Genomic DNA, 25092 nt, shown 5'->3' with positions numbered 1-25092 from the left:
GGAAAAAAAGAAAAAAAAATATTCTAAAGCTACAGTAATCAGGATTGCAGACAAAACATTGGAACAGAGCCAAGAATTCAGAGATAGATACACGATATATATGGCAACAGTCATTGACAAAGATGGAAAGACAAGTAGAGAATGGGAAGTTTTTCAGCAAATGGTACTGAAATTACTGCATATTTATATGCAAAATATTGATCCATGCCTTGCATTAGACACCTGAATTAACTCACAGACTTAAATATTAAACTCAAAACTACAAAACCTCTAGGAAAAAAATAAGAGAAAAATTTTTGTTGAACTTAGGTTTGGCAAAGATTTCTTAAATTTGACAACAAAAGCATTAAAAAGGATTTGACAATGTGGGATTCATCAAACTAAAACCTCTGTAATTCAAAATACACTTTGAAGTGAATGAAATAGACAAAACACAAGCTGGGAGGAAATTACTGTAAAGCATTTATCAAGACTTGCATCAAGAATATATGAAGAACTCTTAGAACTCATTAGAAAAAATATAGTCCTGTAAAATAACACTTCATCAAAGAAGATAAACAGATAGTAAATAAAGACATTAAAAATGCTTGACATAATTATCAGGGAAATGCAATTTTGAAGCATAAGAGTTACCACTACACACTTATTAAATATCTAATATTAAAGACAATTGTGCTGAGTGGTTGGAGATGGAGGAACTGGATGGGTACACAGCTGGTGGGGATATAAAGTGGTAGAATCACCTTCTTAAAAAGGTAAACATATACCAGTCATATCCAACCATTCTTTTCCAAAGAAAAGATAAGTTATATAGCAATAGGAGGAATTTTATATTTGTAAAAGCCCCAAACTGGAAAAAAATCCAAATGTCTATCAATAGATGATAGACAAATTGTGGTATGTACATATAATGAAATGCTACTCAGCAATAAAAATAGATGATAGATAAACGGATGTAGATGAATCTCAAATTATGCTGAATAAGAGAAGCCATAGAAAATACATTATCCCATACACATAAAACTTGAGGAATACAAAGCAATCTATTAAGATAGACATTTTGCTGGAGGAATGGGAAAGTGGGGGGCAAGAAGGAAGGGTGACAAAGGGCAGAATTACCTAGAGAATGAGAATATTTTTGGAAGTAAAGGATGTGTATATTATCTTGATTATAATGGTGATTTCATAATTTCATGTTAAAATTTATCAAATTGCACACTTTAAATACATGTAATTTATTGCATGTCAATTTTACCTCAAAGCTATAAGAAATAATATACTCATCTTTTTTCACTTTCTAAGATACAATTAGTATTCTACAAATATTTTTCTCTACTTCATTTTAAAAATATATATTCTGGAAACCAGCTCTTAGCAGTATTTAAAATTATTTTCTTTCTTCTTTGGTTTATTCAACAACTTTCATTGATGACGGTTGTTTCAGCCTTTTGTGACCATCTTGTATTATTATAATTAATGCTTGAATAACATAGTTTTGTAAATACAAGTTTTAAACATTTGTTGTTGTATTCCCAGTATCTTTAGAAGTTAGGGCTGGGGGACTATAGCTCAGCAGTAGAGCACTTGCCCTAGATACCCTTCCCCAGCACTGAAAAAGTTAAAAAAAAAGTGCGATTGTTGAGTTAATAGGTAAATATATAAGCAGTTTTGGGAGATGTTGCCAAATCTCATTCATAAGGGTTGTATCATTTTGTATACTTATCTGAGAATTTGTATTCCCCCACATTCTCTCACCTACTGAGTATGTGGTCAAACGTTTGGATCTTGCCAATGCAAGTGAGAAATGGTATCTTGGTGTGGTTTAATTTGTATTTTGTTCATTATGAGCTAAGCAGAGCATGTTTCCATATGTTATAGCTATTTGCATTTCTTTTCCTGAGATCTGTTTATTTCTTCAGCCCATTTTTGTATAGGTTTGCTGGCCATTTTATTTATAATGTTCTTTATATTTCAGGAACATGATTCTTTGGACAATAATAGGTTGCAAATATTTTTTCTCAGGTTGTCATTGTCAAACTGTGTGTGTGTGTGTGTGTGTGTGTGTGTGTGTGTGTGTGTGTGTGTGTAGCAGGTTTAGATACAGCCAGGAAAGATTTTTTCAATGAGGCAGGTTTTGCCCACTCATAATACATAGAAAATTTCACCCAATATTTTCTAGTACTTGTTTATTTTCTATTTTTACATTCATGTTTCTTATCCATTTGTAGTTTATCTTTTGAATAAGTAGAGAAAAATCCAATTTTATAATTTTCCATGTGGTAACGCTACTTATTAGAAAGTCTATTTTCCCCAAACTAACTTTTATTGTACCCCAAGTGTCCAGTTGGCTCTGTTTCTGGATTCTCTATTCTGTCCCACAATCTCTATGTATTCTTGGGCTTGGACGAGGGTACATGAATTAATTATATAGTCTGCCCTCCCTGTACCCTTCATTGCTCTTCTTTTTCAGTGCTTTCCTGCTTATTCTTGTTCTTTTGAATTGACTATAATCAACTTGATGACAGATTTTTAAAGATCCACATATGTTCATTCCCTCCCCAAGTTAAACGTCCCCAGTTTCTTCAATTTTTAGCACGTGCTTTTCGGGGGCTATTCATGATTCTGTTCTTTTCCACAAGTCATGCAACCTTAAAATGTGGCATCCAGAAATGAAGCCACCGGAGTGGGGTGATAATGACATGATTCCTTAGGATAAGGCTTTTTAAAAAGAGTGTCATCCACAATTGGAGAAAGTAACAGGACTGGATTGAGCAGGGAAGGAAAGCCCAGTCCAAGCTGTAGTCCTTTATAAGGGAGCAGGAGAAGCTTCTCCTCTTCTGTCTGCACTTTTGGGGCAGGTAGGTACCTGGTGTCTCAACAAGTTGACAAAAGGGTTTTGCTCTGGGAGGAGCTGGGAGGCCTGACTTTCTCCTTTTTCCTAGTCTCTGCCTATAATCCCCTTTTGCTAGTTCCCTGGCTTCCTCCAGGGCCTTCTAAATCGCTGGTCCTCTCCCAGTTCCGGGGACAGGTGAGCCTCTTTCCTTCTGGAGTCCTTTCATTTGGACTCTTCTGCTGGGCTCTCCTTGCGCTGTCCCCCGCTGGGCTCCGCAGTTGGTTCTTTCCGCTCCCTGCCCGCCCCTCTGCATCCTCTGTCCTCTCACTGCTGTGGGCCCAGGGGCTTCCTCTGATGACGCGTTTTACTTGGTTGGGCAGAAAGCGCCTGCGGTGGAGGAAGGCAAAGTTCACTCCCAGTACCCGCCCCCTGCGCTGGGTCCTACCGAAGTAGGAAACGGTGAAAGAGGGTCCTGTGCTGTTCTGCATGGAAGCGTTGCTTCCGCTCAGCTGTCCCTACACCATGGACTCAGTACCTGCCACTGTGCCTTCTGTCACTGCTTTCCCGGGGGACCCGGAGCTCCTGGGACCCCTGTCGGTGCTCTACGCAGCCCTCATTGCCAAGCTACTGGAGGTGACGGTCCCATTCCCAGGGAGGGACCCCAGCTCTGGCAGGCGGGTGGCTGAGTTCTGGTGGAGTGGGTGCACTGACTGTCGTGGCAACGGAGAAATGGAGTGTGTCGGGCCCAAGGCAGGCAGGACTTGAGTGTATTGTTAAGCGAGGCCGGTGAGAGTGTACTTGAGCTTTCCCCACTTGCACTTTTTTTTTTTTGACGGAATAGAGGTGACAACCTCATGGTATGTTTTGAAATGCAGCCAACAATCCAAACAGCTAAGGTTACTACAGGTGTTTTCCCTACGGAGACTGCTGGGGAATTGGGCCCAAATGACAGTTATCTCCTATTACGTGTAGAGGGCGGTGAAAACAGGGAAGAGTAGGCAGGTGTTTACTGCACTGCCTTTGAGCAACCATTTAAAATTAGGCTTTGAATTTTATAGAAGGATGTTAAATTCAGAGAAGTTTAAGCCAGTTTTCAAGAGTTGTCTGAAATTACATGTCACTTATCTGTTTATATAAGAGTGGAATGGAAGTAAGATTTAAAATCTTATATCATCATTGTTTTTATTTGTTGCCATAAAATTAATTAGTTCTTTCATATATTTAAGTTTTTGTCTTAAATGAATTTTTTAAATTATAAAAACCAGGTTATCTAAGAGAAAAGAATGATCCAGAGGGATTCTAGCCAGGTGTTAGACAATGTGATGATATAGGGCCTGTTACAAACTGGAAATGTATGCTCAATTTAAAGTGTTTAGATTCGGGCTGGGGTTGTGGTTCAGTGGTAGAGCGCTTGCCTAGCATACATGAGGCACTGGGTTGGATCCTCTGCACCATATAAAAACAAAACAATGTGTCCACCCTAAAACTAAAGATACATAAATAAATATTTTTTAAAAAAGTATTTAGATTCATTATACTTGAAAACACTGCAAGCCAACAAAAAATGTGAGACTGCCAGTATCCTCTCTCTTGAAGAAGCTATTGGAAAATATTGAGGAGGTTGATTTCTGATGAGGAGGTTGGTTTAGAATTGCCATGATTCTTTGTGACTGTTTTGTTATAAATTTAAGGTTTCCCATTTCTTCTAATTTGTCTGTTTCAGCTGTTTACTACATTGCCTGATGATACTCAACCTGGGCCTGATTTTTATGGACTACCATGGAAGCCTGTAGTTTTCACTGTTTTCTTTGGGATTGTATCCTTTGTCATTTTCTTTTGGAGAACTGTTCTTGTTGTGAGTAAATTAACTTACTTATACCTCAGCACATAAGCACAAGGATTATTTTATATAGTCACTGCCCCCCCCCCTTTTTTTCTTTTTCAGTTGCTAAAACACAAATTAGTGGTTTAAGTCAAACTAACCTTATAAAATAATTTAGTGTGGGTGCAGTTGGTAGAACTGGTAATTCTTACAGCCATCCTGACCAGTAGTTTCATATGTATCAGAAGTCTTAAAAGTGGGATAAAAGATGGGATAGGTTAGATAAATATCCTTTTATGTAGCATATATGTCTAGTAATCTATCTTAAAGAAATAACTATGCTTTGAAGATTTTGGTAATGTTTTTCAATGGAACAGTGTATTAGATTGAAGACTTAGCACAACATAATTCATTTAGGGGTTATTGTATGTTCAATTATTGGAATAGTAGGCAGATGTATTTATTTCAAAGCTTTGAGGTACAGAAATTGCTCACAATTAAATGTGAAGTGGGGAAAAAAAGCAGAAACTAAGATTTAAATGTTGATGAACTGTATGTTAATATAAACACATATAAACAGGGGGAAATGCTGCAAAGAAATACAGTAAAATGAGAAAAAGGAGATGAGATAATTTTTCCAGTCTTTTATATAAATTTTTCCCAGATTTTATGATTTGATCATATGTTCAGAAAATACCTTTTTATTTGGAAGTATAGATTATGTGTTGTCCAAAAATCCATTAAATGTTTTGTTCATTAAGTCTTTTTTTTTCCTGAGCAGAATTAGTCTATCTCTGTGTATATGTGTACATATATGTATAAGTGTGTGTGTGTGTGTATATATATATATATATATATATATATATATATATATATATATATATATATATATGTGCTTATACATACTTATGTTTGTACTGTAGGTCATTCTGTTTCATAGTTATTTAACATAATTGGAAGAAAATTATTTTAGGTAAATGGACTTTGCATATGAAAAGCCTAACAGTTAAAGAGGTCAAAAGCATTGGATACAAATCTTTTCAAATCTAATTGTTCTTTTTCTGATTTCTTAATTATATCAGACATATCATTGTTAAGATAAGTTTCCTCTCCTTGTACAATTGAGTGTAAAATCTCCTAGAAAGTATTCCCTTCTTAAATAGAAGAATCGTTTGCCTGGATTCCTGTGAGGAATTTTCTAATCTCATTGAACTTTTTCTCAGCTAAAAGGAAAAAGGAAATAGAAGGATAAAGAGAAGGGAAAAACATGACAACATTTTATATTTCTCTCTCTTGTTTCTTTCATTTCAAAAACCCTGGTACCTGTTTCTCTTTTCACTAGGTTATGTGGGATCTGGTTCCTAGCTTGTTGCTCCTCAGTTTCAGCATTTGACTTTGGAACTTTAGTCCTTACCTTAGATGACTGCTTTTATGCTACTTCCCATTTTCCTCTGTTGTCATTTTGAGTAAAAGGTTAGCAAGGCTATGACATTAAAGAAATGTTCATTTCTTTCTGTGTTGGAGTTTTCTGAATGCAATTTCCTATTACGAAGATCCCATGGATGATCCATGGACACATCTGAGTATCCCATCACCATTTATAACATTTGAAAGGACAAGTAATATGCTAAGTTATAAAGAAATTTAGTGATGTTTTAAAAAAATTTCTGCTTACGTTTTATTATCAGGTAGTTTATTGCTGTCTTTTGGAAATGATTGTTTTTGTCCTTTCCAGAATATGTTAATTGTCATTTCTCTTGTTTCTTGTGCATTTTCTTCTAGCAGTCTTCCCTTTCAGAATTCTTGCTATACATTTAGTGGTTTGCAGAAATAAGATGATGTAGCCTCTTAGTTTCTAAATTCAGCCAATAGCCAAATTTAAATTGGAGTTCTAAGATGTTTTCTTGTGAGTGAAAGTGGCATATCTTAGTACAAAGATTATGCCTTTAATATTGTTTCCTCAGATTCCTTTTGAATAGTCATTGTTTCTAGACTTTATCCTGGTTATTTAGAATTGTCAAGTAAATGATTTTGAGTACACACACACACACACACACACACACACACATACACACACACATATTTACTGTGAAATAAGGTGCATATCTTAGTGTTTTTATGTCAGAGGCTATTTATGAAATATCACTACCAATTAAATTTAAAAGGCTTGTTAACCTTTACTTATTTTTAATCCTATAAATTATTATCCTGAACCAGAATGTTATTAAATTCTCACTTGGTTATGATTCTGATTGTTGTTTTAGGAATGCTGTTTCTATTGAGCAGATGTTTGATATCAAATTTAATCTTTTTTCTCTCTTCTAGGTAAAAGATAGAGTATATCAAGGTAAATTTTTAGGTCTCTTAAACTTGTAATAACCCTTTGTATTGGTGTTTGATGTGTGTTTTATGTATGTTAGAAGTAGATACAGTGACTTTTAATGTCTATTATCTTTTTTACCTCCTGAAAATTTTACTGTTCCTAGGTTGCTAGCATGGATAATAGAGTAGATGATGATGGTTCCAACTCTGAGATAGGAGATAAAGAGGAGGAACAAATTGTGGATAGGGAGATGATAAGTTTTAATTTGGGGCAGATTAACTTTGAATATTGATATAATGCAGATGTATTACATTTGAAGAGTATTTCTATGCTAATGATTTAATCATGCATAAAGTAATTGAGTAGATAATTTAAAGAATGGTAATGTGAATCAGTATGTTTTCATTTCTGTTTTTCTTTGCAAAGAATTAAATGATTCCATTTTCTGAAAAGAAAGTGTTTTGAGAAGGGAGGAATATCAAGCTACAACACTTTACTGTATTTCCCATCTGTGAAATAAGCTTAAATTGAAATATCATTTTGGATGGGAGGGGTACCTGGGATTGAACTTTGGGGCACGCTACTGAGCCACATCCCCAACCTCCTATATTTAGAGACCAAGTCTCACTTAGTTGCTTAGTGTCTCGCTCTTGCTGAGGCTGGCTTTGAACTTGGGATCCTTCTAGCTCAGCCTCCTGAGCCACTGGGATTACAGGTGTGTACCATTGCGCCCAGCAAAATATCATTGTTCTTATATTTTTCTTAAATTTTAATAATTTTTATACTCTTATTGCTAATAAGCATAGATTGCTTTTTAAAAGCATAATAGCTATGCTAAGAAGTATTTCCTCATAGTACCATATAACATGTCTTTGCTTTTAGTAGATTGAATAATTGAATTTCATTTAGTGATTGTAATAATCTTGTATATTTCCCCCTTTTAGTCAATGAACAGCAAATTTCCAAAAAGGTGAACAATTTCATAAAAGAAAATGAAGAACTAATGCAGAAATTGTCAAATTATGAACAGAAGGTATAATTATTTTTTTGTTTCTTTCTCCCTTGGTTCTAGCTTGAATCATTTCTACCTGTTTTAATTTAAAAATCGTATTTTAAAATTTTTTTCATTATTTCCTACAAATCATCCAAATTCTAAGCAGTCATGTATTAAGTACTGCTTTCTTCTGGAAAGGGTCACTTGTCTGGAAGTAACTTGTATAGTAGCACTATAATTTGTGTATCTTAATTCTGAATGCTTTATTTGCATAGGTGAAGGAATCAAAGAAACAGGTTCAAGAAACCATGAAACAAAAAATGATTCTTTCTGATGAAACAACTAATTACAAGGTAAAAATCCCTTTTTGGGGGGGAATTACATTCTAAACTCAAAAGTAAATGTAATGAGTGAGTAATCTTGACACCTATTTTTTCCAGGATAAAATGAAGCTTCTTGAAAAAGCTAATGAACTTCTGGATGAGAGAGCTAAAAGTCTTCATGTTATGTTAGAATCTGAGAAAGAACAGAAAGCTAAGAATCAGGACTTGGTAAGAGTTTTGCTGCTAAGTGTTACTGCAATTTGGCTTTTGGAATATTTTGTAAAATTGGTTAAGTTAAACTTAGTCTAGCTGTTAACTAAAGTAAGATTAGGAGCCAAGGAAGTTGAACCCACTTCTGCCCATTTTGTGGAACTTTTAAGTACTGATACAACAAATTATTTTTATGGGCCTAGGAAATATTTTTATTCTCAACCTTGGATAATTTTCATATTGCTTTGCTCTGCCCTTGGAAACATGCAGAACAACTAAAAAACTATTGTCCAGTTGAACAGTATTTGTTTACTTTTTACTTGAAAGAGTAATGAATTAATCAATTTTCTGTACTTAAAAAAATTTATTTCATTTTCAATTCATGTTTCATTTTCAATTTTTATAAGTTTCTATAATTACATAAAAGTTGCAAAAGATAGTAGAGAGTGTGTTCTAAAATATCCTACCCCCAAGTAAGCTTGATCACCTAGCTGAGGTAGTATTTATCAGATTTCTCCACTGTAAAAATTCTTTCCAATCCTTTTCATATTGTATTCTTTGGAAGTTACCATGCACAGCCCACAGTTAAAGTATGAAGAGTTACAAGCTCAGGATGCAGCTCATGGTAGAGCACTTGCCTAGCATACATGAGGCCCAGGATTCAATCCCAGGCATTGCAAACAAAGATTGCAGAGTTATATCCACTTCCTTAAGGAGCGGGTATATTTATAAATTTTTTGGATTTCTTCTGTATGTGAGATTAGTCTATTCTTCCTTAAATTTTATCATTTTTTACTTCAGATAAGAAAATTTTAAAAATGATCTTGGGAAATTTTTTTCTCTATCACTAGAAAAAAATTACTAATTTGAACTGGTTTACTTGAAACAGTAATTAATTAGTTAATTTTCTATGCTTTAAAACATTTTATTTACTTATTGCATTATGATTTTCTATACTTTGACCTTTTTTTCTGGTTATCTCATAAACAGTAAGGTTGTGGATGCCATGAAATATTTATGACTTCATTTTCCCTCATCTCTTTCAGTTCTTGATTTTTTGCTTAGTCCAAAGCTGGATCCCCTGCATTTACCTGAAATGTAATGGGATGGCTTGACAAAAATTTTGTTGTGTTTATCTTTTTAGTATATATATGTGTGTGTACACACACACACATATATATATCAGTATTTCTACTGAAATACTAATGCATATTTTGTGTTCTGTTTTCACCTGGCAGATAATGGAAAATAAGAAAACTATAGAGAAGCTTAAAGATGTCATTTCAGTGAATACTTCTGAACTTTCAGAGGTAAAGCTGCCAACTCTTGCTAACGGATATTAATACTATATCTTAGTTTTGTTGCAGGCCAAAAATTTGAGGTGTGCTAAAATGTGCAAAAAATGAGAACTGTATGATGTGTGGTTTGGGAAAGTATAACTTTGTTTTTTCTTTGGAATTAATTCACTAACTGTAGTGTTTTGCATTAGCTTCACATTGTCCTTAATGAAGCTAAGCTTCGTGAAGAGAAGGTGAAGTTGGAATGCTGTCAGCTTCAGAAAGAAAATACCATGCTTAAGAAGAAGAAAGAGCAGGTAAATAAAATTCGATGTCATACATAATGTAAACTAGAGAAGTGAATATCATTATCTTGTATCTTTTTTGGATCTGTTTCTGAGGTAAGGAATATTCATGTAGGACCTTTTCTAGATATGCAAAGTTTAAACAATGCTCCCCAAATTGAGTGCATATATATGGTCTCCATCTGTTTTGGATTTTTGGATTATTGCTTTTCTTATCAAATGTCAATCAGTTATTAACTTGCATAGCCTCAAAGAAACTTTTTAAACCAGAAAATTAAGTATTTTATGATCCTCTTTTGAGTAGTTACTGATTCACCGGCCAAGGGAAGATTACATGATAAGGAATCTAAATTTAGGAGACAGTCATATGTGCCCAGCCATTCCTGCTGGAGGTAAATTATTTGAATTGGCAGCAATTTTCTGGGGAATGCAATAAACAGGGTCAACTTCCTGATAGCTCTGATGTTCTTACTGCAGCTGTGAGAGTTGAGGCCACTCTGCCCTCTTCCTTAACCAAGGTCTCAACCTCCTCGATTGAGGGAGGCCACCGAGGAGTATGGCTCTGTATTTCTTTGTCTAAGTCTTGTAGTCCTGATGTATCCAGTGCAGAAACCCCTCCCTAACCCATAGGAATTCATTTGTTTTGACTTTTCAGTTGCAGCAGGAAGTGAAAGACTGGAGTACATCACACGCTGAGCTCAGTGAACAAATGAAATCATTTGAGAAGTCACAGAAAGATTTACAAGTAACGCTTAGTCTTAAAGATGATACTATTAATGTAAGTTTATACTCCAAATACATGTTTCATCTCATGAATTCTCCTGAAATCTTTGAATTAAAATTGAGAGTCTTCCAACCTTTTGCTTCTTTTCTAGGCTCTAACTAATTACATCACACAGTTGAATCGGTTACAATGTGAATCTGAATCTGAGGATCAAAGTCGAGATGAGTCAGATGAATTAACCAATGGAGAGTTAGCAGGTAAGATCAGTCTCAGGGAGGTTGAATCCTTTTTTGCTTTCCTGTCTTTAATTAAGTATACAGATGCCACTTTTCAGCTGGCTGAATTTCTTCTTAAGCTTCAGGGTTGTAGACACATATCACTGGATCTATAGATATGTCTGTTGCATTGGCAGAGGTGGGTTGCTGGGGTATAATGTAGCAATAGGCATGTGAAGAACACTTGACTTTTTCTATCCCATTGAAAACTAGTAAGTACACTGCAGCTACAATAGTCACATCCTAAACCTCTAAGTATTGAACATTGTACAGTAAGAGAAATTTATTTCTTAACTTATGCAGATGATACTTGATTTTGATACTCATCATCTCTATGGCTCTGTGGTTTTAAGTCCACAGTCAGTCTTAAGAGTCCGGAGGTAGTTGGAACCATAAACTAAGGCTGTGAGAACAGAGGCTAGAGACTATCAGAAAGCTAGAGAGGGAGTGTAACAGTGTTTACTGATGAGGAAAATATTTCCAGATGTTTTCTCCCAAGTTGGATATTGCTTACATAGCAAGTATTTCAAACCACACCTGGTAGTAGATTCAGGGAGAAAATAGAGGATTGAATCTTTCTAAACAAGACACTTACTTGCCCAGGTGAAGATAGATCTGAGAGAGAAGAAAAGCTTTTATCTTACAAGAATAACATAGATAACATTTTAGTTGTGCAAACTAGAAATTCACCTTTTTTTTTAAAAAACAGACACAGTACTTTTATTTATTTTTATGCTGAGGATCAAACTCAGTGCCTCACACATGCTAGGTGAGCACTCTACCACTGAGCCACAACCCCAGTCTGAAATTCACCTCTTTCTTTTTTTTTTTAAATCTAAGCTTGCAATTCTCTTAAAAGTCATTAGTCTAATCAGTTTAATTATTTAATTGATTTTTTTTTCTTCCGGTGTTTGAACACAATCATTTTTTAGTTTCGGGAAGTTAGGAGAATATAGAGTTAAAAGTAAGGAAAGGAAAAGCTAAAAGTCTTTTGTTTTTTAGGTGATCGGAACGAGAAGATCAAAGATCAAATTAAGCAGATGATGGATGTCTCTCGGGTATAGTTCTTTGTAAGAGTCCCATAGTGCCTGTGAATTCTTCCTGTGCCTCACTTTTAAGAATACCTCTCTTTTCTGCAATTTTTAGACACAAACTACAATATCAGTAGTTGAAGAGGATCTAAAACTTTTACAACTTAAGCAAAGCACCTTGATGTCCACAATATGTAATCTAGAAGGTGGGTTCTTCTTGAGAAGAAATTGCCATGTTGAAAAGACTTAAAATTTTATTGGAAAGATAAAGAATGGCTTCTTGCTTTCATGCTTCTTACTTTTCTTGGCACTACTCCCTCAAACAAGTTCTTAAGTCCTTGTACACATATAGAGATAAGCTGTTTTATCCTTTACAGACCAAATAAAGAAATTAGAAAGTGACTGCAATTCACTACGGTCTTCTAAAGCTGAACTGGAAGAGGAATGCAAAACTCTTAGGCAGAAAGTGGAGATTTTAAATGAACTCTACCAGCAAAATGAGATGGCACTCCAAAAGTAAGATTTTCATTGTTTGTTATTGTTATCACTGTGTGAACTAACAGATAATTTTATCTTTTCTTAAGATTATTTACAATTTTTTCTAGTTGTAATAAGTAGAGATTTGTCTTTTCTCCTTTGTGTTTTGTTTCCTATAAGTTGCATTTTTCTTTCCATCATCAGTCTTAAGAGTCCTGAGGTAGTTGGAACCATAAACTAAGGCTGTGAGGACATCGTAATCAATTGTCAAATTCATATGAAGGCAGGAAGTGGTAAACTGGTATTAACAGTCACTGATGTGGAAATACCTCTCAAAAGATCTAGGCCCTTTCTATGATCCCACTATTTATTTTAATTACCTTTCATTGTGATCAGTTATGTAATTCTAATGTTTTGAACTTTTATCTCTAACTCTGGACCTTTAAAAATACTGAGTGATTTGGAATGACATGTTTTAGTAGAATAAAAACTTCAAAAAGGAATAATATTTACTTATTGATGGTACAAGTTTTGGATTTGAATATCTCAGATGTTCACACTAAAAATTGAACTGTGGCAAGGACCTTAGGAGTTATGATTACAGAAGTACTTGTTTGTAGTATATATTTATATATTAATCTTCTCAGTGTGGAGCTAGTTATTTTTTGAAAGTTCATTTGAAGTTTTTAATCCACAAAAATACTTGAATTCTCGAAAAATAGGTTTTTTGTGTCAGATTTTGTTTGTTTGCACCTGATTTTACTCTTCGGCATATATATATATATATCTTGTTAAAGCAAAGACAGACCTTCTTATAGACCTAACTATTTTTAGGTATTTTGACTTCTGTTGCCTAATTAATGCATTAAATATTAAAACCTTTCCATTAACTTTTCTAAAATTCTGTGATCTCCAAGCGACCTTTTTAGAATCTCAAATTTTTGTTCAGGCCAGTTCTAAATGCCTGGCCTGTTTCAAAGAAACATTTCTCATTTTATCATTTTTTATTTGAGAACACTTGTTTTCTCTGTCCCTACTAGTAATATGAATGACCTAAATGGCAATTAATTTTCTTCGTAATGCAGTTAAATTATAGCACTATTTTTCTCAACTCCTCCAAAATTCATTCAGTCATCATCTGTGGTTTGTACTCTTTTTACTCATCCCCAGGTACTATGTTAGTTCATGCCTGTGTCATCTTTTCTGTTTCTAACCTAGGTCATCTGTCTTCATTCTCCATTATTTATATTTTTATATAATTTATTTCAAATTCTTAGTAATTTTCTCTATAGCTGCTTGAGTGGACTTTCTAAAATATGTCTGTCCATGTCAATATGTGCCTGTGGTTTATGAATAATTTGCTTTCTATTTGATGACCTGTTCTTTTTTTCTTCCTTGTATCTTTTTAATAGTTTAAATATTTTTAATTATTTTCCTCATCCCCTGTATAAGCTTGATGTAATCATAAATTATAATGGAATTATAATTATATAATTGTAATTATATAATTATAATTATAATTTTATTCATCTTCTCATAATTTAAAGGCCATGGTATATATTCTGGATTTAATAAAAACCTGACATAGATTAATAGGTTTATTATTTTTTTTTAATGGGCTTTAAGTAGCTCCCGAATCAGATAACTGTTGTGGCATTGTATGTTAGTACTTCATATACTGTGAACTCCATAAGACATTCATTCAATTTATACACATATTTAAAGTTTCTGTAGTTCTGCATTCTACACTGTTGGTTTCATATTTGAAATTATTTTCATTCTATTTGAACATTGTCCTTTAATGATAGATTTGATTAGTGTATCAAAGTAGTACAAGGATAAACAGAATAGTATTTTATCCACTAAATATTGCTACCTTTATAATCTGTATTAGGTTGACATGAACTTCATGATTAGAGTTAAAACCAGTTTCCATTTTTAAAGGATCTCTCTTTTGGCTACTGAATTTTGACTGTTACTTAGTTTTAGCAATTTAAAAATATCCAATTAATTACCATCTGTTCTAAATTTTTTCTTTAAGGAGTCCATTATCATTGTTGTTTGGTCTTATCCCTCCCCTAGTTCCTGTAGTCATTTCTCTGGTTTTTTAACAGTTTTATTGGGAAGTGCCTAGGTGTAGTTTTCCCCACCCCACCCACTTTTTCCTTTTGCAGTTATGTTGTTTGGGACCATTAAATATTTCTTGAGTCTTTTTTTAAATGTTGATTTTACCTCATTCTCTCGATTATAATAATGGATATTAGAATTTGATTTCCCCTGCCTCCTACATTCTGGATTTACTTCTTCTGGATATTTTCTTCTGACCTGTCTTAAAAGCGCTAGGATTTATTTTACTTCCCAAATCTGCTGCTAAAATCATTCATTGAGTTTAGGATTTTAAAAAGTTCAGGGTTTAAAATATTATTTTAGTTGTAGATGGACATAATATTTTATTTTATTTTTTATAGAATTTTTTTAAGAGAGAGAGAAAGAGAGAATTTTAATATTTATTTTTTAGTTTTTAGCGGACACAACATCTTTGTTTGTATGTGGTCCTGAGGATTGAACCCGGGCTGCATACATGCCAGGCGAGCGCACTATTGCTTGAGCCACATCCCCAGCCTGACACAATATTTTATTTATTTTATGTGGTGTTGAGGACTGATCCCAGTGCCCCACACATGTGGGGCATGTGCTTCACCACTGAGCCACAACCCCAGTCCTATTTCAGTACTACAGCTCAAACCCAGGACCTTGAGCCATGTGCTCTACTATTGAGCTACCTCCCCAGACTCCTTGCTCTTTCTCATAAGGGACTAGTGTCTTACTGCTTTCCAAGCTATCTTTAATCTCATCATTCTGCCTCTGCCTCCTGAGTATCTTCGATTGTAGGTAGGTCACCACACTCAACTATTTCTTGGTTTTATAGTTTCTAATCCTTTGACAAAATTCATAATCTTTTTTTTCCCTCTTTTGTGGTGCTGGGGTTTGAACTCAGAGCCTTGTGCATGCAAGGCAGCACTCTAACAACTAAACTATATTCCCAAACCTGAAATTCATAATCTTGACTTTACTTTTTTGAGTATATAAAGCACAGTGATTTTAAAACATGTGCGGATAACCCCATTAGGTGGTTTCCTTTTCTGTGGGATTTTTTTCTCACAGAATTTTGTCTTATGGAGTGCCTGATCAGTTTTGATTGGCTAACATTGTTGTGATAATTATAGATGAAATTTGAGGACTAAGATGAAGTTATCTTTTTATAGAAAAGTGTTGAGGTTACTTGAGTAAGATTGTCTGTCACTTTAAACTTAGTCAGCAATTAAGATAATTCAAAAATGACTTGTCTTTTCAATGTTTCAGTATTATTCCTTTTGGATTTTTTGCCTGTTCATCACTTAAGTGTGCAGTACTTTCTAATCTAAACTCAAAGGCTAGGGCTTTTATTAAGGGTCCCTTTATTTGTAGCCCCAAACACTTGTTTTTTCCCCTAAGCCCAGGAATTTGATGAAGGCTTAGTTCAGACTCATTATATCTTTGTGTTATCTTCAATATGTGAGTAAACCTAGGAGAAAAGTACCTTAAAGTGCCAGCCTTACTTGTAATTCTGAGATTCCTTTTTCTAATGGATCTTGGCCACATACATATATCTTCACTGCCTTTTTAGCTTGGATCCTTTCAAACACAATTTTATATTCTTATAAAGATGTTTTGATTGTTCTTAGTACTCTCAGACTAACTCTTTGATAATTGGAAACAAAATTCTCTCTGTCCTTCAAGATTCAGTTTTCTCCATATTCCTTCTTAAGCCAGTGGGGAAAATTATTATATTCCTTTAGGTGTCATTTGTACCTGAAACAGTGAGCTCTTTTATTCTTTAGCATCTTACAAGGTAACTAGTATATTATAGCCACTCATAAAATACTTGCTGAAGAATTAAATGAGAAGCTATATAAGAATATATAATCCCCTTTTTCTATTTGGTATCAATAATCCTTTTTTACTATAGTTCTTCTGATTTATGGAAAATTAAGTTTCAATTTAATTATCTTTTGAATTAGAACTATGGCTAAAGTAATACAAGGATAGCAGAAAATAGTATTTTTTAAATCATTAAATGTGGCTACCTTTGTCTCAGTAGATGAACATCTTGAGTTTCATGATCAGAGTTAAAACTTGTCAGTAGATAATACTCTGATCGTGGGTCAGTTTGGCTTCTTTTCAGACATTATCAAAACTCAGATTTGTCTTTTTGCTTAATTGCAATTCTTTTGAAATAGATATCTAAAGTGTGAAAAATGTTCTGTCGTTAATTGCATAGCTAAAAAGACATATTCTAGAAGATTTTTTCTTTGACTGACTATATCTTTATTATGGTACCAGTCTTGGATTGAGAAAAGAGTTCCTCCATGACAAAGATATACTTAGTGTCCTACCCATGGCAGAAACAAGAAAAGAATTATCCCCTGCTTTATCCTAATATGTTTAATTATGTTAGGTTGATCAGTCCTGATCTTCCACATTGAAGTAAAGTAAAGTGAGTTTTTATTATCTTACACACAGGATACTTGCCCTTGGGGCACATGTTGTTTTCACATTTATTTTATTTACTGGTAAGTAGAGAATTAAGAGGAGAAGTTAGAAAATGTAAGTGATTTGCCAGAGTTTGATTTACGAAATTGCAGGTTTGAATTTCTATTTTATGTGCCTAAGCATTTTATAGAATTGTGGGAAGTGATATTTACAAAGAGAAACTTTTGATTTGATAACTGGCTTTATTTTAGGAAACTAAGCCACGAAGAATATGAGAGACTAGAAAAAGAGCAGCGGCTGTCAGCTGCAGATGAAACGGTGGTTTCCGCTGTACAGGAAGTTAAAAATTACAAGTGAGTTCAGTTTCTAAAGGAGGGTGTCAATGTCTAATGATCTAGTGTTAGCTTTCTTTTTTAATCTTTTTTTACATTATGTAGATAGAAGAAAATAGCATGGAAGTATAAATAACGAGAGGATATGAATACATTCAATTCACACAGGAGAAAAAATAAATTTCAACTTTACAAATGAAAAATGTTAACAAAAAATTTACTTACACCCAATGGGAAAGACCATAGGGAACTTGGTCAATGCAAACAATTCTGGGGGTTTTGATTGTTGTAGTAATTCTTTAAGAAATCAGTTTGCTGTGTGATGTATCAAGACCCACAAAAGTGTGGCATTTGATAGACCTTGGAAATCTTCTATGGATATAATTTGAAAAAAATAAAAAATGTTTTAAGGAGGAAGATATTTCTAGCAGAATTACTTGAGAACACACTGATGAACAGTTACAGAAATTATAATTTATCATTCAGAATCTTTAGCAATTAAATGATAAAGAAGTTATTAGTATTAGGTTTTTATTTTATTTATTTATTTATTTTTGGTGCTTTACTACTAAGCTACATCCTTAGACCTTTTTTTTCCCTTGAGACAGGGTCTCAGTTGCATAGGTTCCCACTTAATTGCTGAGACTGACCTCGAACTTGTGATCCTCCTGCCTCAGCTTCCCAATCATTGGGATTACTGGCATGTGGCATTGCACCTGGTCTGTAGTATTAGTTTTGATCACACTGGATTCATATAACTATAGAAATGTTTTTCTTATGTATGATAAAGTCTTTAAAAGTATAGCTGATGGAATAAAGGGAAAATGGTCAGAATGTTTCAAATGTTATTCAATTGTTGTAATTCTTAGGTGGAGAATTGAAGAACTGGAAGAAGAACTACAGAAAACCGAGCGCTCATTTAAAAACCAGGTAGTAATTAATACTGTCCTGTAGTTGCAGAATTCTTTGTATCTAATACAGACAATTATAGGCTATTATAATGAGTCCCTAAAAACATATTTTTTTAATGTGTTGTCTTTTTCAGATTGCTGTGCAGGAGAAGAAAGCTCATGATAATTGGGTAAGATTTTTTTCCCCCTTTTCTTCATTTTGTGCATAGCCTACAGCAACTGAATTTGAATATTTTCTCTTTAATAGCTCAAAGCTCGTTCTGCAGAAAGAGCTATAGCTGAAGAGAAAAGGGAAGCTGCTAATTTGAGACAGAAGTATGTGATTTTGGTATCTTACTATATGTTTTATAGTGTTTTAAGGTTATGCTAGATATTATCTATGAAGGAATAGATTGCTGTTTCATAATTCAGCCCATTCTTTCTCAATATTCAAGACTATTGGAAATGACCCAAAAGATGGCAATGCAGCAAGATGAACCCATAATTGTAAAACCTATGCCGGGAAGACCAAATTTACAAAATCCTCCTCTGAGAGGTAGGGGGCACTTTGTAAAAGGAGCTATTTTATTTCTTGGTGCAGAATGTATGTAAATTACTTTTTATTTCTGTCTGTAATGGTTATGAAATAATCTGAATGATTTGCTAAAGCAGGAGGTGAGGGTTGGTGTCAGGGAGAAGGCTACCTTAAAGTAGTAACACGGCATTGTTGTCTTTAGGTCCACTGAACCATAATGGCTCTTTTGGTCCATCGCCCGTGAGTGGTGGAGAATGTTCCCCTCCACTGACGGCAGAGCAAGCTGGAAGACCTCCTTCTGCTACTCTTAATCAAAAAGATATGCCCAGAAACGGATTTGGTGAGCATTCACATGTTGCTTTATAGTAAACTGCTTCAAGGTTTTGTTTTTTATTCCCTTTTGAATATTCTAATAAAAACATAGAATTTGGGCCTGTACAATACATAGAAGATAATTTCTTACGTTATCTTTGTGAATGTTTTCTGTAAAATCTGTTCTAGAATAGAAAACATTTTTTTTTTCCTGGAGGTCCCTGTATTGTTTTTTTCTTTTAAATTTTACACTGTGAAGTGTAAACCTTTATCTTTAAATTAAATCTCTATGGTGTTCCTTTCCAAAATATTATAAAAGTAGCCTTAAACTTTATGTAGCATACATATTTCCAACATGAAATACTGAGTCTTATTTCCAATTCTAAATAGGACTGTAGTCTTGGTAAGATTGGAAGTCAGGTTATACAGACTAAAGAAAAAACAGCCTACACATACTTCAAGTCTATAGCTTAAAGTTTAGGACCAGTACTTATTAATCTGCTGTTCTATCAACCCAAGGCAGTTCTTTATTTTACTTAAGTCTCTTCATAAATTGTGATTTATGTATTGGGCAACCCATTTTTATTAAAAAAATATTTTTAATTGTAGATGGACATGATATCTTTATTTATTTTTTAAATGTGTGCTGAGAATCAAACCCAGTGCCTCACACATGCTAGGCAAACACTCTACAACTGAGCTATGACCCCAACCCCTGGGCAACCCATTTTTAATGTTGCTTTCCAGTTATTGTTGAACCCTGACCTGTCCACCAGTGGTTTATTTCTTCTGAAAAATACATACAAGGGCTCTGATCTTTCTTTCCCAAGGGTCAATGGATGGACCTTTACCTCGTACTGGTCTTCTGAGGCATCTGGGAAACCCGTTGCCTCTGGTAAAGGACCAAGTAATTTCAAAGAATCTGTAATTGTGGATGGAGGATTTTTATTCTTTTCATGTTAGAATAAGTCTGAATCCATTCTTTGATCTCTAACAGACCCAGGATGTGGTCCAGCTCACATGAACAGCAGCTCCAGAAGTTCTTCTCCAGCTAAGGTGACGAATGAGGGCAAGGTAAGTTTTGTAGTTACTGTGAATCATGTGGTCATGCAGGAACATGTAGCTTTCCTACAGTACTTTCTCTTTGCTTTATCCTTCTTTGTGTTCTATTTGTACTATCCCATTTGTTTTTTAAAAAGCAAACTGTTCCCCAAGAACCTGAGACCCCCTCAGTCTCCACCATTACTTCTTTGACTGAGCATCCAGTTGGAGTAAGTACTTAGAGGTTGAGAACTGAATTGGGTTTTATTCTGTGCATTTCTGGGAAGGATATTCAGAGCATGACACTGATCTTGTTTGCTTTAAACTGCATGCAATATTGAGCTTACTTTTCTCCTTAACTTGGGAATGTTGCTTAAGTGTGTACAACTATAATGAACTACAGAATGTAAAAAGTTATCACTCTAACTTTATATGGTGTTTTGTGTTGAATCTTCTAAGGCAAAGTAAATTCATTATAAATTATATAATTCATCATTTTTATTTTTGTTTGGAAGAATGTTATTTAAGAATTCCTCCATTTGTGCAAACTCTATTTTGAGTGATTTGAATTAGATTGGTATCAGATTTTCTGAAAGTGAAATACTGTTTCAGTGAAACAATGATAATCTGAAATGACCTCTTGAGCCAGTCCCAAGCAATGGTCTCATTTGTTCACATAAGTGTATTCTCTTGTAACTGTGTTGCTATTATATCTGGTAGGTCTTCTGAAGCTCTATAATAAAATAAATTTTTAATTGTTTAGTTTCAAACCCACTACTCATAGGAAATGATAAATCAATATCTCAAATGGTGTACAGTAAATGAAAGTAAATATTAAAGCCTTTTCTTCCTAATTTGTGTATATAGCACTGTGATGGAAAATACTTCTCAAGTTCCAGTGTATATATATTCTAGGAATATACATCTCTGGAGAAATCTAAGGGCAGCTTAGATAAGACCCCAAACCCCTTTGTAGTAGAAGATTTAAAAGAGAGCAAAGACCCATTGTTAGAGAGGAGTAGAGGTGGGAAAAGCATGGCTTGGAGGCAAACCTGGGATTGAGTTTCTTTAATATGCAGTGTGGCCTTCAACAAATTATGATATTCCATTTGCTTTTGTTCCCTCTTATTTAAAACAAGACAGTCTACTTAAAGATCTCAGAGGTTGAATAATATATGAAAGACTTACCGAAGATACTCTGAATAGTAGCTATTATTACATGGGTAGAGAATGGATTTTTCATTTTATTCTGTTCATTCTTAATATGGAAGTAATGAGCTATTGTGATGAAAGGGAAGTGATGGGGAGGGGGGGAGTCCCTTTGAAATAGATTGTAGTGAATACAACATGACATACTGGTCAGAAATCACCTCTGTTAACAACCTCTGCCAGTCCTCTTGCCTTTCCCTTTCCTGTGCAGATATAAGCAGTAACAAACTGGTCCCTCTTGTGGCATCCTTCCAACTTCTGTAAGCTGTCAGTGGGAATACACAGGAGGGGTGGGTAGAGTTTTGTTGCACTGATGGTGTTCTCTGGACAGGTGCCTGTTTTGGGTTTTAGCTTATATCGGTGTTGGTACTTTGTCTTAATACATAGGAATTTTAAAACTTTTAACTTCTTTCAAATCTTAAATTGCAGGTTCATATGGCTATGAAAGGGCCCCCTCCTTTCTCAGGGGTACCCTTCATGGGCCCCCCCATGGGACCCCCAATGGGATGGCCTCCACCACCTCCCATTCGGTATGGACTGCCACTTCAGCTCGGTGGGCCTTTTGGGCCTCAGCCAATTCCTCCACCTTTTGGTATGATGATCTGAATAGTAGTGATTGACTTATAAATCACATTCATCTTCCACTTCTATTGCTTGCTAAAACAGTTGGTTGCTATCTCAGGTCTTAACAATGAAAGGATAAAGCTGAGTACATTTTAACTTTTCCTCCAGTTTTCTGGCACATATGGGACACTACATAATCTTATACTGAGATAGGCAATAGCTATCTCTCATAGACAAGGATAAGGGGCTATATACAGAAAAGCCAGAAATATTACTTCTGCAGATGTTTGTTGAAAATCTGTTGATATGCACTGCAATAGATGGAAAGGTGGATGAGATGCATGCCATAACTTAAAATTTTGTCACAGATATGAAATCCTACAACATAAAGTTTGTAATCACCCATAATGGAAGCATAAGCAGTAGGTTATAGAATATAGAAAAGGAAAAGTCAAACCCTCCTTACCTTGAGAAAAGTCAGAGGGAAGTGTTAAAGAGGAGGATTTAACAGTGATCTAATAAATGTTGCTGATTTAATTAGGTGGCTGTGGAAGGCCTTTTCCTGGAGGGCCTGCACCTTGATTCTGATGGCATGTGTAAAGTCCATGCTGAAATACTTCATGAATTTTTAATGGATAGAGTAATAAATAGTGGGATTTCCTTTTATCAAAATTTCTTTGATGTAGTAAAGTTCTTATTTCATAATCTATCATCTTTTCATGGTAATATAGTACTTCCAAATATAAATGGAGCTCTTGTGAGATAGAAATAATTCTGCAATTATATAGTAGGAAAAGAAAAACGACAAGCCTGGAGCTAGGTAGAGCCATATTTAAATCCTTAATATGTTGCTTCATGGCTGGTTGGCCAAAGTCTATAACCTAAACTTGTTCCATTTCAGTTTGCCTCATCTGGCAAGTCAGGATGTTCACCAGTTGATGTTCTAGGCTTGAGAGAAATTAAAGACTATAATATCAACATACTTGAAATCACCCTAGTTCAGAAATTTCTGGGTATTTACATAACTTCCTTTTTATTTTCCAGGTCCTGGTATTCATCCACCAATAGGCTTCAGAGAATATGCACCAGGTGTTTCACCTGGAAAACGGGATTTGCCTTTTGACCCTCGTGATTTTTTTCCAGAACCTGCACCAGCACCATTTAGACCTTTAGGCTCATTTGGCCCAAGAGAGTACTTCATTTCTGGTGCCCCATTACCACCTCCAACTCATGGTCCCCAAGACTATGGGCCACCACCTGCTGCAAAAGACTTAATGCCTTCAGGCTTTAAAGATGAAGCTCCACCTACACCTGATTCTCAGGTGTGAGGGATGTTCACAGACCTTAAAACAGGGCCTGTAAAATTAACCTCTGACACCTTGTCAGAAAATGGACTATGAACTATTCATCTAGTTAAAGGATTATTGGCTTCAAAATATAAAAGTTTATTTTAAAAGATTTATGTTTTTAGAATAAAGCTGCCTTGGCGCAGTATACATTTTGAGCCAAAATATTTTCCCCCTAAATATCCCCACTTAAGCTAGAGTATTCTTCCAATTTTAAAATGTGCAATAAGGAATATCTTTGTTTTAGTTAATGTAGCATATACAATTGCTAAATGATTTAGAATGTCATAATTATGGACATTTCTTGTGGAAATGCTTTAAGAACATGTATTTCCATTATCCTATTTTTAGTGTATTGCAGTTGATAACAGAGAAATGGTGTTTTATAAGCTTGATTTTTTTCTCTTTCAATATCTGGTCGCAGAGACTGTTACGCTAAAAATGTTTACTCAAAGATCATAAACTTCATTTTCCTTCTTGCTGAAGTTCTTTGTTGTAATAGTTCATAAAAAATTGTTTATTAATATTTCCCAAGTGTCTGTTGATTCATTGGATCGTCATGAGACTTTGTGCCATTGGGGAAGCATGTAAACTCACTCTCAGAACTGAAGATGGTGACTTGGCAGCATATTCCCTGTTGCTCACTGTTAAGGAGGCTGGACCTTGGTCAACTGTGGACTTCTATAGAGGATTTCTTTTACTTGTGAGAAGTCTTGTGGCTCTATTTTTGTAGCACATTCCTGTACTTTTTTCTAACCACTGTCTATGTGAGAATGGTTTTCTGAGAATGAGTTTACATTAGTAGCAAGAGTTGTTTGACCTGAAGTTCTACTGCTTTTGCCATTATTGCATTATAACAGTAAAATATAAGGTGGTATGTTGTGTCTATAAAATAAGGAAATTTCTTTTTAAAAATGTACACAACACACTCTTCTCTTTCCCATACCTTGCCACTGATTTTCAAGGAATATGATAAAAAAAATTAGAAAAGTATAATCCTCTAAGAATGAATGAAACTCATAAACTTATAATGTCTATAATCAGCAAATATGGGCTGAATTAAATTCTTTTTTTGATAGATACTCAAATATATTTTATTTAAAAATCAATTAAAGCAAATCCTGAATCTGTAACTACTGTCTTTAAAACAATGTTTCTAAGAACTAGCTCTCCAGAACTGTAATATTAATTACGGCAATTTTAACAGTACATTTTAAGAGGTTTAAGATTTAAATAAAATTATAAAAGCCTAGTACTTTTTTTTACTGCTAGACCATATTCTTCCATTCTTTTAAATTCTAGAAAGTAATAGGATTGTTAAAACCTAGAACATAACATATCATTGTTCTTTTTATGTCCCCTAAGTATTCTCAAAATAGGGGGCAAAAGCTTCAGTGTGAAACAAAATCTCTAAACTACTGAAGATAACTCAGAATAAAAAGAATTTGAGTCCTTTAGGAAGAATTCAATCTACATAACCTCCATTTAATATTAGAAGCAGCAGCTGTGTGTGTAAGAGGAAAACCATATAATAGCTTATGCCATTTTTAACCATGTAAAATAAAATTTAAGTCACAAACACCAATTTTGAATGTATCTTTCAACCTCTACAGGACACAAGGCAATGCTGAAGTTACTAAAACTTCTAATTTTAAAATAGCATTTAAATAAAGGTGATGTCAGCTAGGAAGATAGATTTTCAAGGAAAGGCAGATTTATTATTTTATTCAAAGCAA

General features: G+C 34.4%; 1 protein-coding gene across 4 annotated transcripts in view; it reads left to right on the top strand.

The window, feature by feature from the left end:
* LOC144374842 (transport and Golgi organization protein 1 homolog) overlaps positions 1-23882 on the top strand; it is a 44716-nt gene extending 20834 nt beyond the window's left edge. Inside the window, exons 1-22 of one of the 4 annotated variants that reach the window (XM_078037612.1) lie at positions 3219-3466; positions 4557-4688; positions 6981-7002; positions 7923-8011; positions 8248-8325; positions 8413-8523; positions 9744-9815; positions 9995-10099; positions 10743-10865; positions 10963-11068; positions 12089-12144; positions 12233-12323; positions 12495-12633; positions 17379-17480; positions 18329-18389; positions 18505-18540; positions 18618-18685; positions 18805-18905; positions 19087-19224; positions 20194-20270; positions 21876-22038; positions 23055-23882. In XM_078037612.1, the coding sequence (XP_077893738.1) occupies positions 3320-3466; positions 4557-4688; positions 6981-7002; positions 7923-8011; positions 8248-8325; positions 8413-8523; positions 9744-9815; positions 9995-10099; positions 10743-10865; positions 10963-11068; positions 12089-12144; positions 12233-12323; positions 12495-12633; positions 17379-17480; positions 18329-18389; positions 18505-18540; positions 18618-18685; positions 18805-18905; positions 19087-19224; positions 20194-20270; positions 21876-22038; positions 23055-23338 (2301 nt within the window). In that variant the 5' untranslated portion in view covers positions 3219-3319 and the 3' untranslated portion in view covers positions 23339-23882. Of the gene's footprint in view, positions 1-3218; positions 3467-4556; positions 4689-6980; positions 7003-7922; positions 8012-8247; positions 8326-8412; positions 8524-9743; positions 9816-9994; positions 10100-10742; positions 10866-10962; positions 11069-12088; positions 12145-12232; positions 12324-12494; positions 12634-17378; positions 17481-18328; positions 18390-18504; positions 18541-18617; positions 18686-18804; positions 18906-19086; positions 19225-20193; positions 20271-20395; positions 20712-21875; positions 22039-23054 lie in introns of those variants that run through there. The other 3 variants (XM_078037614.1, XM_078037616.1, XM_078037615.1) reach the window with 3 other exon arrangements.
* The last annotated feature ends 1210 nt before the right edge of the window (positions 23883-25092 follow it).

Source organism: Ictidomys tridecemlineatus, unplaced genomic scaffold (assembly GCF_052094955.1).
Source record: "Ictidomys tridecemlineatus isolate mIctTri1 unplaced genomic scaffold, mIctTri1.hap1 Scaffold_91, whole genome shotgun sequence".
Lineage (NCBI taxonomy): Eukaryota > Metazoa > Chordata > Mammalia > Rodentia > Sciuridae > Ictidomys > Ictidomys tridecemlineatus.
This window is presented reverse-complemented; position numbering and strand designations above follow the sequence as displayed.